Here is a 13844-nt window from a genome sequence, read left to right on the forward strand (position 1 = left end):
TAGGGACTGCCTTCAATTTTGTAGGCTCTCTCTGCAGTGCCATCAATTAGCTTGCAGTAGCTATTCCAGCCTGTATGTGAGCCAGGCTAGAAATAAAATACAGAAATGAAATGACACAGATTTTCTCCCTGCAAGCAAAGGAATGGACATTATGAGATGGTTACTGCAGCTCTGTGCCTTTGGGAAGTGTACCATCTCAGAGAAATAACCAGTGGAAAAAAATAGGATTGCTTTCTGCTCCACTTGTGCTACCGAAAGGGAACAGGCCAGAGAGCCTGGCTTTGGCTTTGCAAGGGCAGAGAGATGAGTGACAGACGGAGAAGAGGCTACTTATCCACCTCCAGCCCAGGAAGGAGAAGCCAGGTACTGACTGTGTATTTTGCACTCAGTTTAGTGATGTCAGGATGTGTCCCCATGTGGATGCTGAAAGTTTGATTGCAGAGAAATGTTCCAGCTTTCTGCCAGCATCCGTGTGGAAGTCTTGCTTTCACATGCACACTAGCTGGGAACAGTGAGAGGCTTTTGTAAATGAATACCTTCATCTTGCAGCTGCAGTTTGTTATGCAGTCTGTTATGTTACTGACTGGAGAAATGTTTTGAAATGGGTGTTGCAGGGTTTAACCAATCATTCTAAGAGGTGGATGGTCAAAGGACCAATAACCTTATGCCAGTCAAGTGAACCAGGTTATATAAATGAGTTTGGAAATTAATAAAAAATTCCCTTCCTCTGGACCGAAGTCTATGCTGCTTTTCTCGCCATCCCCGGTACAACAGCGACATCCCCAAAGCACAGGAATACATGTAAAGAAATGCAAGGCAGTTGCCAGTATCACTCACAGCAATGTCCTAAAAGTGAGGAGCAAATAAGAGTGAACAACCAAACATTTCACTCTTACCTGTCCTTCATCATCAGCTGAGCCAAGCTGGAGAGGTGGGTGAGTTTGAGAGGAGATAGACACAGAGCACTGTCAGCTCCCAGGATAATAAAGCCCAAGATGACAATGCAGAGGACAGCACTTTGCAGAGAGCTTCAGCTACAGTGAGCTCACTATTCTTCTCTACAATACGATGAGTGCAGGAAGGAGGTATAGTCTGTCAGTGCATGAGCTATACAGCAGGAAAGTTAGGGTGAATACCAGGAAGTCTTTCCCAGCAGACAAATATATAAGCATGCAGAACCATGTCAGTGAAGGCAAAGAGATAAACCCGTAATAAAGGATATTTTGTGTAATGAACCAAAATTGGAGCATATTTTGCATTTACCTTATATAGTTTGCAGGACTCATTAAAGGGGTTTACTTAAACTGCTCTACAGCTCTTAGCTTTCTTAGCCAGAATTTCTCCTTTATGTAGCTGAAGAAGTCACACTGGGTGCAGGGAGATATTTGGATACAACCTGAGCAAGTGTCAGCCCTACTTATTCCCCATTTCTTCTCTCCTGCAGCCAGGAAAACAAAGGAAAGGCTGTCCACCAGCCTCTGCCTACAGAGCAGACACTCAAAGTGTCCAAAACCTAAGGGGAGCCCAGGAGTTCCAGTAGGGTGAGTAACCCAATGCATGGAGACAGTATCTCCCTAGAGGCTTTTCCCTAGCTTAAGACTTTCTAAACCTAAGCAATCTCTCATTAATTGGCAGCTCAGTAACTGTCCTTGAAAAAGCAAGAGACACAAATGTGAGGGAAGAAACATGAGGAGCTCCCAAACCCCAGGAGGAGCAGCTTCATGGATGGCCTCACCTCCGCTGGTTCCCAGGCAGACCTCCTCTCTCCTCCTCCTCGAGGCCAGGGTGACACAGTCCAGCAGTTCCTGGCTCAGCCCAGATGTGGGGGCTTTGCAGAAGCCAGCAGACATTCCTGCACACCAGCCATTTTCCACCAGGCACCGAGGGAAAGGTGGGTGCCGAGTGGTTCTGCTCCAGCTGCCAGGGTGTTTTTCACCAGCCCGTGAGAAAAATGTCCTTAACTGCTCAGCTCACTTATGTCTTTGTGATGTTATGTAAGTGGATTGAGAGAAAAACACTGCCATGAGCAGGTTTCTAATTAGGAAAAGAAATAAAAAGAATTATGGAATTAAGGCAAAACCTCAGCATGAATGACCCAAATCCCTTCCTTGTGCTGCAGTCCACAGCAGGCTATTAGAAAACTTCTTTTTTAAAGAAAGTTAATTCATCACTAAGATGGCACAGCAAAGGCAAATTCTTTTGTAGGCTGGCACCCGCTCTCCCAAGCAGCTGATCCCACTTAATTTGTCTATTGTAAGTGCAAAGGACGCTTTCGAAAGAGATGTGCTTTGTGACACAAGCACTCCTACAAACACTGCTGAAATATGAGTAGCAATGGGGCATATCACAGAGTCTCAGAATCATCAAGGTTGAAAGAGACCTTTAAGATCATCAAGTCCCACCATCCACCCAGCACTACCATGGTAACTCCTGAACCATCACCCAGCACCAGATCCAAACGCCCGTTGAGCACCTCCAGGGATGTCACTCCATCACCTCCCTGGGCAACCTATTCCAATGCCTGACCACCCTAACAGTGGAAAGTTTTGTTCTAATATCTAATCTGAATCTCCTGTTCCTCAGCTTAAAGCCTTTTCCTCTCATCCTCTCACTGCAGACACAGCAGAAGAGACCAGCGCCCCACCTCACTACAGCCTCCTTTCAGGGAGTTGTAGAGAAGGATGAGGTCCCTCCTGAGCCTCCTCTTCTCCAGACAAAACAACTCCAGCTCCCTCAGCTGCTGCTCGTAAGACATAAGAAGTGTTCTCTAGATCTCTCATGAGCCATCTTGCCTTTCTCTGGACATGCTCCAGCACCTCAAAGGACATTTTAAAGTGAGGGGCCCAGAACTGAAGGCAGCACTCAAGGTGCAGCCTCACCACTGCTGAGTACAGGAGAATGATCACTTCCCTAGTCCTGCTAACCATCCATACAATCACCATACAATTACCATTTCCTAATTTGCACTGGCAACTTTCTGTTGGTTGTCTTCACACTGTTATTGCTACTGAGAGTTGCCTACAATGAGTTACCTACTATCATCTACTATCACAAGGTGTCTCATCAACAGTGGCTTGCTTTGGAAGATTTCAAGCATCCACAGGTCTCCATGCCCTGATCTCAACAGGAGATAAGAGCACCCTACATTTCTCACCAATGAGATCATATTTATTTAAATACTCAGTTGCAGATGTAAGTGCCTCAGTTGCAGATTTAAGTGCCTACACTTTAAAACATTGACTAGCCAAACTAGTAATTTTATGGCTCTCCTAAGAGCGAGTGATCTGAAATTTGCTGAGGAAATCTTCTTTTCCCTCACAATACTGCCTATTATAAGTGGAAACACCTACCAGAGAGTGATTTTTGTGCCATTTGAATCCCTAAGGGCATGGTGATTTTCTTCAGCAGGTTAAGAAGTGAAGCAGATACCCCGGGATGTAGTGCTGCTGGTTGGAAATCTCACATCCTCAGTAAATCAGTTGACATTTGAACAAGAAGCCAGATTTATTCTTTGTGTATGAAGGCACTATCTCCCTGAAACTCCATGTTACATGACAAAGTCTGCATCAGCCAGAAAATGTGCACTGGTCATCATTGGTTTGATAGGATGGTAGCTTATTTTCTGCACTAGTCCTTTTTCTGCTGGGTCAGTCCCCTCAGGGTGAGAGCTCTTTAGGCTTTTTCCTTACTGCAGCAGGGCTGCAAGGATGAAGCACAAAAGGGAGACCTCAGCTTTCCTGCCTACTAAGAGACCTTGACAAATGCAGCAGAGAGCTGAATGAACCAAGCTACCGTAGGGAAGCACCCCACTCTGGCAGCTTGGGGACTAATGTTTGGCAGCCACTGGCATGTAGGATCCTGAACCATACAACAAGGAATCAGCAAAGCTCATTAATAAAATGCCCTCTGCAATTGCCTAAAGGACTGGGCAATTAGTTGAAGCACCCGGACAACTACAAGGCACTAACAGAGAAACACGAAAAACTATTTTTGGGAATACACTCCAGCTTGGGGTGAGCAGACAGAACATCACTGGTAGCAAGAGGCACCATTCAACTGCATTATCTCAGTCTGTTCTGCTCCTGTCTTCTCATCATAGGAAAGTGTGTGCCAAGGTGGGGTCCTCATGCCCCCTGGAAGATAGGTACATAGATATGCCTTATCTGTAACAGCACTGGGTCAGAATGCTTCACTGCCATCTGTTACCTTATGCTCTTTTGTACTATGAGACAAAACTTCCCTTTTTTGAGTAGGAAAATGGTCACTGTGATGCTGAGGCTCTCGGCTTTGTGTGTGGTGTGCAGGCGTGCTGGTGGGCAGTGGTGACCATCTGCTACAGCAGTGACACCGCAGAGTTAAAACGCTGCCTTTTCCACCTCGGCTCAGGGGTGGCTGTGCTGGGTGAGTAATGTGGTGGTGTGTGGCAGAGGGCTGTTGAAAGGCTGAGTGAATTCGTGCGAAAGGGCAGAGCAGCAGCTGATGCAGAAGAGCCTGTGCTCATGGGCAGCTGTGCAAAGGCAGCTGCACTTACACAGAAGGAAGCAGACGGGTCTCTTCTCCAGCAGGGAAAGCACAGGGAAGCTTCCACCACGCTGAGCTTTGCAAGGTACCAGGTCTCAGGCCTGAATCCAGAAAGCCCTTCGCTTCTGCTCTGACTCACACACATTCACAAATTCAGGCAGAATGTTCACCCATAAAAGTCCTTTCTTTTCCCATGTCAGCCTACAAACAGAGACCCAGAATAATTAAGACAGTGCTCATTTTATTGTACTCAGCATGGAAACCAGATGTAAAACAGCAAAACATTAAATTCCTAAGGGACTCGGTCAGGTGGGTAACATTGCTTTAGTATCACTTTAAGACTTTTCACATGCAAACTTCTGTTGGTATGTCTCAAATGAATGCCATGGTACACCTGGTAGCCTAAGACTAGCTTTATTTTGTACAGTACATCACGTTCAATCAGTGTAACTATAAAATTAATAAAGCCACAATAATATTAGTTGTTGTTAGAAGCCTCCAAGTTGGTTTTCTTCTGGTGCTGGCTGATTCATGGCCATAGCTTTTTGAAATTAAAAGTTCAGATACACTCCCTACCTTTAATTCTGGGCATAAACTCCCAATACTTTTCAGTGTCACTGAGACCTTTACTTCACAACTCAGATGTGATTTTATGTGCCACAAACACACGAATGGTTCTCTTCCATTTAATGGAAATTCCTCAGGGCAGTGTCTAAACTTGCTTTTGATGTACTTGAAACTATTGATTGTGAACTGAGCTAAGGGAAGTGTCAGGAGGACCCTCTCACCTGTTGTAGCAGAGCTGCTGAGAAGTGTCTGAGCGACTCGAATTTTGCAGCAAACAACTGCTGGGGACTTTGCTGGCAGATTTGTCATTTATTTCTACTCCATAAAGTGTCAGTCTTAGCAAAAAGCTAACAAAAACTTAAGGTCTAATATTTCAAATGAGGACCAGTTGACATGATTCTGTTCCTAATGAGACCAGATGCTTCCTATCACCCACAGACTGCTTTTTAGAAACCAGATAAGGAGAAAGATTTAAACTTTCCTCAAGGTTGTGGAAAATGCTAAGCCTCCAGCATTCAGTCAGGGCAAAGGGAAAAAATCATATTAGAGCATGAATGATGCATGAGCCCTGCACACATGTACTTGCCTTTTAAACAGGGACACACACACATAAGCTTACCTACAGCAGAAGTTTTCCTAGAGGAAAAAATATTTCCCCTCTGTGTGATTTGGCTCAGTAATAACATCATTTTTTTCTATAAAGAAGCCTGAATGATGAAAGGTAGGTTTCACTTTGCAAAATCTTCTTTGCCAGAATTTGATGCAAAATCCACATTATAAACTCTAGGAAGGAAGAGCTACTCAGAAAAGCCCAAAGCAGAAAAAACAATAAATCTCAGAGTTAAAAAAAAAATAAAAATCAGTTTGGCTCAATTGAGCTGTTATACTTCATTCTTCCTTTTAAATAACTACACTGACTCAAGTGGGATAATTTAGGCCCCTAAGAGAATATTGCAGCCAGTTCAAGTTACAGGAACTGCTGACGTTCAGGTCCATGGATCACCACAGCATCCAATGAACCCAGAGATATTTGGTAGTATGCACTATTTGGATAAGGACCTACCTGTGTGTCTTTGGGACAACTGAAAATACTGACCACTCATGCAGGCATCACAGAGACACCAAAACATAAACCAGCAGAAATTAGTTACTGAAACAGGGAGGTGGGAAAAAGGAGGGAAGGGTTTCCCTCAGACCACAGGCCTCAATTTTCTAAGCCCACAGAGTCTGACAATCAGTTGTCTGTCATTCAGAGCAGCCATTCCCACAAGATGTGTGCAAAAGAGTTACTCTGTTGTGGTAAAATTTTGCATTAATTTTTAAAAGGTGAAGAAGGACAGACACAGAACAAGATAATGGAGCAAATAAGTTAATAGAATTTGTACTTTCCTACAAACCTTGCATATACTGAGCTAACTAATGAAACACTGGTATGGTAGATTTCCATGAAGTTTCCAAACTGAAAACCAGTGGCAGCCAATTTGAATTCCTCATCAACACTGATTTTCATTTGGACTTCCATTTCTAACTTTAACACTTCATAGTAATGAAACTCAAGAGAAAAGCTAGTCTTATCTTTAGAGCATATATTCACCTTTTTGAATCCCTTCAATATACTTCTTCAAACAGTGCATTTTACAAGCTCTTACGTTTTAGTAGCAGTAATAAACTGAGGTTGACTGCTTAGAGGTTTTGTTGAATCCTATTTGGATATATCTATAAATACTAGCAAAATATACAGCCTTTGGAAACATTCATTTTCCTAAAAGACATGGGACACCAACAAATAAAAAAAAAAAGTGAGGTCAGAAAACAAGTGGGCAAAACTTAAGCAAAACTCTGACTTTACAGACATAGGAATGGGAATTCATTGTGAAGTACCTACACCAACTTTATTTTACTTCTCCTTTGGTCTTTCCCTGCCCATGTTTCTCAGCAACTTCTTCTTCTACATTCAAAAGAAAGTTTTCTTCACCTGAAATGAAGAAGACAGATATTCCCCTTCTTGCCCCTTCAGCTCTTTCCCCACTCTTTTTTTCCAAACCAAGTCAGCAGAAATGAGGCAGAACTTCAGCACTTGTGCCCAAACAACACAAAGCTGGCAGATCCCAACCAAGTGCACACAGATGGATGTCACAGCCTCACAAGAAATCCAGGACTATATTGCAAAATGCCTGCAAAGAGATGCTCCTTCAACTCAGGTATTGTATTGGCAACACCACAATGTGCTTGTTCTCATCTTTCCTAGTGGAAAGCCCCGAGTGAAACTAGAAGTAAAGCTTCCATTCTTATTCACTGCTTTTATTAATGGCTCTTGCTACATCAGCCTTCCTAGGAGATGCAACTGACAGGGAAGGGTTTCCTGACAAATAGCTTGTTTCCCAGAATCTCTGATCTTGAAATAAAATGAATTAAAGAGTTACTTCAACTGGCTAGGCTACAACACAGGTACTTTTCTTTATTTTTCATATACATTTACCCTTGGGAATGACAAAGTATTTTCTGTTTTATTAGCCCAAATGGATTTCCTTGGTTGTTACCCATCCAAGTAATGCAATATGATTCTCAGTCATTGGGCAGAGAAAAAGAATGGGTTGGTGGCACATAGATCATCTCCACCTACTCTCTGCCACATCACTACTCCAAGCCCATTTTCATTTTTGGGACTGACATGACACCAAGAACAGCCTTTCTTGGCTGCTACAAGCTCACTCACATGCATAATATTTTCTAATTGCTACCCCCAACATGGTTGTTTCGCTGTTGATGAAAGATGTGTCATCACTGAGGATTCACGCTGTCACCTAGACATCTAGTGCAAGAGAAAGCACTAATCACCAGTGTTAAATTAGCAGGTTGCCTACAGTCTGCCCTAGCAAGGCACAGTCAAAACCTAAAATATTTTCCATGAGATATGCTAGTGAGTATCGACTCATTTTTATGTGTTGGCTTTTGTCACTTCATTGCTTGGCTTCCAACACACATCTACAGGACTTCTGCACCCACCAGACAGTGCCATGGACAACTTGCCTCTTTGCACTAGTACTTGCCCTGAACACAGGCTGAGCACTGCATTTTTTTTTCAGTTATGCCCATGAAGTCATTCAGACACATCCACTCGGTAACTTGTCCATCGACCCTTTGTGGTACAAATGCACTGGTGACATTTTCCTAGAAGAAAGGTCATTTATTGTGGGGAACTCACAGCTGAAAAAAGCTGCAAGGAGCCAGGGGAGACCTCTCATTCCTTGCAAAGAAGCATTAATTCCAGTGCTGTCCCAGCATCTGCTCATTCATTGCCAAGCCCAGTTTGGTGTCAATAAAGCAACTAATACCCATATGCTAAAAATATTTTGCAGAGCTTAAGCTAAAGGATAAAATTCATGGAAATCAGTAAATGAGTGATAGCTGTTTATTCTCCTCTGGAAAAAAAAAATCAGGACAATCAACTTGTATATTCAGACTGAGCATATTTGTAAAGGGACAGTTCAGAGTAAGCTGGCTCACAGCTACAGCAAGGGGAGCGCACAGGGGGACGCGAGCTGAGCCAAGGGACACGGCTTCACAGGAAGACAGGCTGGGCAACAGCTAGTGAGTGAAGGGGCAGGAGGGAGGCAAAAGGAGCAGCACAGAGCCTTGGATCTGGACAGAACACAGCAAAAACTGCAGACAACTCAGGGAACCTCGTCAGGGCTGACATGGACACAATGTGGGAAGAGACACTGAACTTGTCAACTAACCTGACCTAATGATACTGTCAATATTAATCCCACACAAAATTTCACGTGATACTCACATCTCAGACACTGCTAGGAAGGGGGTGGAAACAGCAGTACTAACAGAAAAAAGGTTGGAGACTTTCCTCCTGGTAGGCAGAAGTGGGAAGACGCTCTCTAATGTGGTGATTTAGAATTAAAAATTCAGCACCACAAGTAGGAGAGGACTTAAATAACATACAAAAATTGAACAAGGACGTGACATAAAGCCCCCTGGTATATATCTGAGGAGTCAATTCAGTACTATGCTTAGGGGCAACACTTTTCATTGCACTGGGTTAAAATGTATCTTACAGTATTTTACTTTTATGCTAGGGAAAAACTGCCCCAAAACAGCTACTACGGCAGTTGATATACTCAAGAAGTCTGGCCTCCTAAATAACTGGGGACCACCTCAGGCTGGCTTCACAGGAAAAAAAAAAGAAAAGAAAAAAGATACTAATACTAATTTACATTGTTTAAACCTGTAAGATTTAGAGTAAGTTGTAAGAGTAAGATCTACAGAGTAAGTCAGGTGTGTGGTACTAGAGACAGAAATAAATTATCATCATGATTCATGAAAAATCTTTAATGGACTAAAAGCATCTCCTATTTAACTCTAGTACTCTGCAGGATTACAATACCCAAATCATCAGTGCTTTGCAGGATTGATAACTAAATTTTCTAAAAACTGCAGGAGTTCCCCAGCCTCCCATAATGAACTCTAGTGGACAAAATACAAAGCTACTGGGAAACACATTTCCCAAGTTGAAAAATATTATTGAGAAATGTGACCAACATATATTTGAGACATTATTGTATATCATACTTCTGGAGAAACAGTCACTAAGCTACCTTTTATTAGCAGTTTCTACAACTAAGTTCAGAAATACAGCAAAGATTGTCTCAAGATTTCAGTACTGCTGCAAATTTTTCAAGTTAACAGTATAATGGTTTATAATATAGAGTGTAAGGTAAAACAAAATACACACAGGCTAAATAAATGGTATTCGGGTTATGAAAGGCAGCAAGAAAAGCACCAAAATACTGGAAAAAAACAGTAGAGTTGGCTAAGGACTTCAAAGGGAAAAAAAAAATACCAGTATAACACACTAGACATGGAGGCTCATGGACCCAAATGAACAGGAAAGCCTGCTGCTATGGGAAAACATTACTGTGCATATCTGGAGAGAGAAGAAAGATCCACATCACTTTCAAGAGTGGTTTAGAAGAGAGGTGCTCAGCGCCACGGGAGGCTGGGAGCAGGGGCTGCCCACCCCACCTGAGGAGGCAGAATGGCTTCCTGCTTTTTAAAGACTTGGCAGGAGCACCAGAGTAAGGGTGGGCACCATCCTGCTGGATGCAGGTCCACCTACCGATGCGCTCTCCTGTGCCTTGCCGGCTTATACCTTGAGTGGCCACTGCAGGGGACAAAAAGCATCTCTCTCACCTCCCCTTCTGGCCATCAACGTCCCACTGCCTTAGCTTCTCCCAAAGAGAGAATCCTTCAGTCTTGATCCTCATTCTTGGCCTGGTTCTGCATTTCAATAGGAGGGGAAGACCGGGCTCCCTGGGGCTCACCTGGGAACAGTGGCCCACAGTATCAACAGAGGTGAGGCTGCTCAGTGATCAATGTCCATAGCCTGGTTCATGGACTTGCCTCAGCGTGGGTAACTTACAAACCGGGTAAGTTGTCTTGTGTCAGGTCTTTACAGCTGTTGAACCTCAATTCCACCTCCCTCAGCTTCTCCCAGTCCACCCCTTTGAGTAAGACCTCATAATGCACACAAATAAATTCCCATAATTCTGACAATCCCTCTGCTTCCTGCTTTATCAGAAGGTGCTGCTCTCCCTGCAGCAAGGTGGCAATTGAAATTTGTGCTTTTGCTAAGTGCCTAGCTTTTCATCTGACAGCAGTCAAGGTTGGGGCATAACGTGGAAATACACCAGCTGTGACAATAATAATGGCAGGATGGAGCATGTGGCTAGTCAGAAAACAAAGGGGAATCATGTTCCACTGTTGCTGCATCACAACCCCAATTACACAACCAAACAGCAGGACTCAAGGGGAGGGATTCTCTCCACCACCGCAGGTATTTAGGCACCCCTGCAAACCATGTCAGTCTAACACAGAAGAGGGAGCAGGTCGGACACAGCAATTAGGACGCCTAAAATTCTGCAGCATGGACTGGAACACACTGTGCTGCCTCCCTTTCAGTTTTTTATTTGAGGATGTATCCGAGGAAATGGATTTCCGGGTCTGATTGTTCTGGGCCCGGATCAGTTTTTCATGTTCCCGTATTTGTCTCTGTAAGTGGTTCTGGATAGCGATTCCCAGGGATTCTGGATCGAGGGAAGCACCATAAACCTCCCAAGTCATTCCCTGCTCATCCCAAACAACATCCCTGACGTGTTTGGACTGCTTCACCTGTACTCTTGCCTCCATGGCTGGGGTGGAGTGCTTTTTGTTCTCCCCCAGGTTCGGCACAGCTGGAGCAGAAGCAGGAATTGCTGCAGTGTGGAGCTCATGTCTGGACTCCCTGGCCTGGAGGCCCTGCTGCTGGGGAGCTGCCGATACTGGCACGGGAGAGGCAAGACCTGCAGAACTCACATTCAACTTGGGCATCAGTCCTGCCTGCAAGCTCTGGCCACCAGCCATCTGAGACTGGCCACTGTCTCCATGGCCTCTGCTCTCCTTCTCACCTGCATCCTCTGAGCATGCTTTTACATGGGCAGCAGCAGGCTGGCTGCCAACATTCACCCCTCCTTTAGGATCAAGTACCACCAAGTTTTCTTCCTTTGCTTTTACCACAGATTGATTAGGACTGGCCTCTCCTTGACTTGCACCCTTGCTTTGCACAGGCTTTTGATCAGAGCTGCCCAGGACCTCCTTCTGCTTGACTTCACTGTCCAAGCCACAGAGTAAAGGTGACCGGCTGCTTCCCACATGAGGGACGAGATCCTGCACGTTGTTCCCGGTTCCTGGGACAGCACTGGTGGAAGTGGTGCTTGGCTCACCAGCACCAGTCCCAGACTGTGATGGAGTTTGATTACTGGAGTTAACGTCAAGCTGCTCCACTGGGATGGGCTTTGGTGGGACTGGAGCATCCACTGGCAGCTGAGCAGCATCCTTGACATCACAAACTGCACTGGTCATTTCAGCATTACCCACAGATGTTCCTTGGGAGGTAACAGCTGCAAGGGAGCAGGAGAGAAGAGGTTTCGCATTATCTGCTGATACTGGAGACACCACGTCAGATGGGACCCCAGGCGGTTTGACAGGCTGGGTTTGGGCTGAAGCAGTCACAGCCACAACAGTCGATTTTGATGTGATACCAGGAGAACATGGGAAGTTTTGTTGTGAGGATAAACTGTCAGTAAGTGCAGCCTGGCTCAGCCCCATACCTCCTTGGTAAATTATGTGCAGTTCTTCCTTCTCCTCTGGAGGAAGATTCCCTTTTAAGAAGGCAGCAAAGATGCTTGGACTGGTGGAAGCTGATTTGCTCTCCACGGTAGCCACGGCTTGCACCTCAGCATCTCGCCATGTCCTGCTTACAGCTTCCTGAGTAAAAGGGCTGCTCCCTGACTGAGCCGTCATTGTACCTGTTTCTCTGAATTTGGAGAGCTGGGTGGGGTTTGGACACCCAGGTGTGGGGTCCAGGTTGTGTACAGGACGTGGACTCCCGTGGCCAGACTGGGCTGGTGCCTCACTGCTCTGCACTGCTTCAGTTTTATCTGGGGGCTGCGACTGTGCCATGTCTGCAGTCCCGCTTTTTGCCTCCAGAATGGTCTGTGTGACTCTCCCCAGGTCAGCTTCAGCTTGCCTTGCTGGCAAGGCTGACTGACACACAGTGGAATCATTTTTTTCTGCCGCCCTGTCTTTTTCCCCTGTTTGCAGAAGGTTTGCCTGAGAAGTATGACAGAATTGATTAACCCCGACAGGATCACCAGGGGAAGAATAATTTAACACTTCAAGTGCTGGCTGATCATCAGTGCCCTGAGGTTTCAAGGCAGAGTCATCTATCTGTGTCAGGGAGCTCGTTTTGGCCTGGCTGCCTTGCACAAACTGCCGGGAGCTCTGGGGGGCTGGCATCATCTCTGGCCCTTGCCCTGCCAAGAGGGCTCCTCCTGCCGCAAGGGCTGGCACTGCCGGTGCCTGGATGCCCGCTGGCTGGGAACAACCAGCAGGCTTCACATCTGCAGGATGCACCTCTGCAGCTGTGCTAGCCAGCCCGGGAGAAAAGGCTTCCTGCTGGCTGTCATCGTCCGTGTGGCACCGCTCACAGCTCTGTGTGCCGGCAGCAGCTGTGCAGTTCAGGTCGAACGAGCAGACCCCAGCTGAGCTGGACGGGGTGCACGGGAAGCCATTGCTGGCCCTCTCACCACTGGGGGGTTGGGGCTGGTGTTTAGCAGGCTGCAGGTCTCCCAGGTGCTCCTCCTCTGCAGAAGTTGAGACCCGGGAAAGCTTGGCAGATCTCAGAGGATCTGGTACAGTCCCCATGGACTGTCTTCGAGATGTTGTTTGTCCTCAGCTTCTCCTTGGAGTTTGCTCACTGGGCAGGCTGTCGGCGACAGGTTTCCTGTGAAGCTAATCTGTTAATGAAACAAACACAGTGTTAGGGGCGGTCAAATTTAAGAAAAAGTACCCAGAGCTAATTGATTTTATAGTGTGAAAAGAAATACTTGCAGGCAAAGGGGAAAGTGAAGCACCCAATTCTGCCTGAAAGTCACAAAAAAGACACAGATTTCAACGATCTCCCAGTTCCGAGGTCTGGATGGAAAAAACAATACTAGGGACAAAGCAACAACAGCTCCTCTGTTGTTGATACATTTAGCAAAACACTGACATGCCAGGAGGGAGGAAAAAAAAAAAAGAAATATGAAAAGAAAGAAGAGGTATGGACTTTGTGTGGAAGTTTGAGTCACAAAATAAAAACACTGTGACAATATTCTCTAGCAAGCCACCTGTGGAAGGAAATGCCTATGTGAAGAACAGATCCC

At 45.4% G+C, this 13844-nt stretch overlaps 1 protein-coding gene across 1 annotated transcript; it reads right to left on the bottom strand.

Moving 5' to 3' along the window:
* Positions 1–10962: 10962 nt before the first annotated feature.
* Positions 10963–13344, bottom strand: GPRIN3 (GPRIN family member 3; the record flags this gene model as incomplete). The annotated part of the gene is made up of 1 exon (XM_082282071.1): positions 10963–13344. One exon carries the CDS (start codon positions 13342–13344, stop codon positions 10963–10965), a length of 2382 nt encoding a protein of 793 aa, XP_082138197.1.
* Positions 13345–13844: the final 500 nt, after the last annotated feature.

This window comes from Coloeus monedula, assembly GCF_965178545.1.
Source record: "Coloeus monedula genome assembly, chromosome: 5".
Lineage (NCBI taxonomy): Eukaryota > Metazoa > Chordata > Aves > Passeriformes > Corvidae > Coloeus > Coloeus monedula.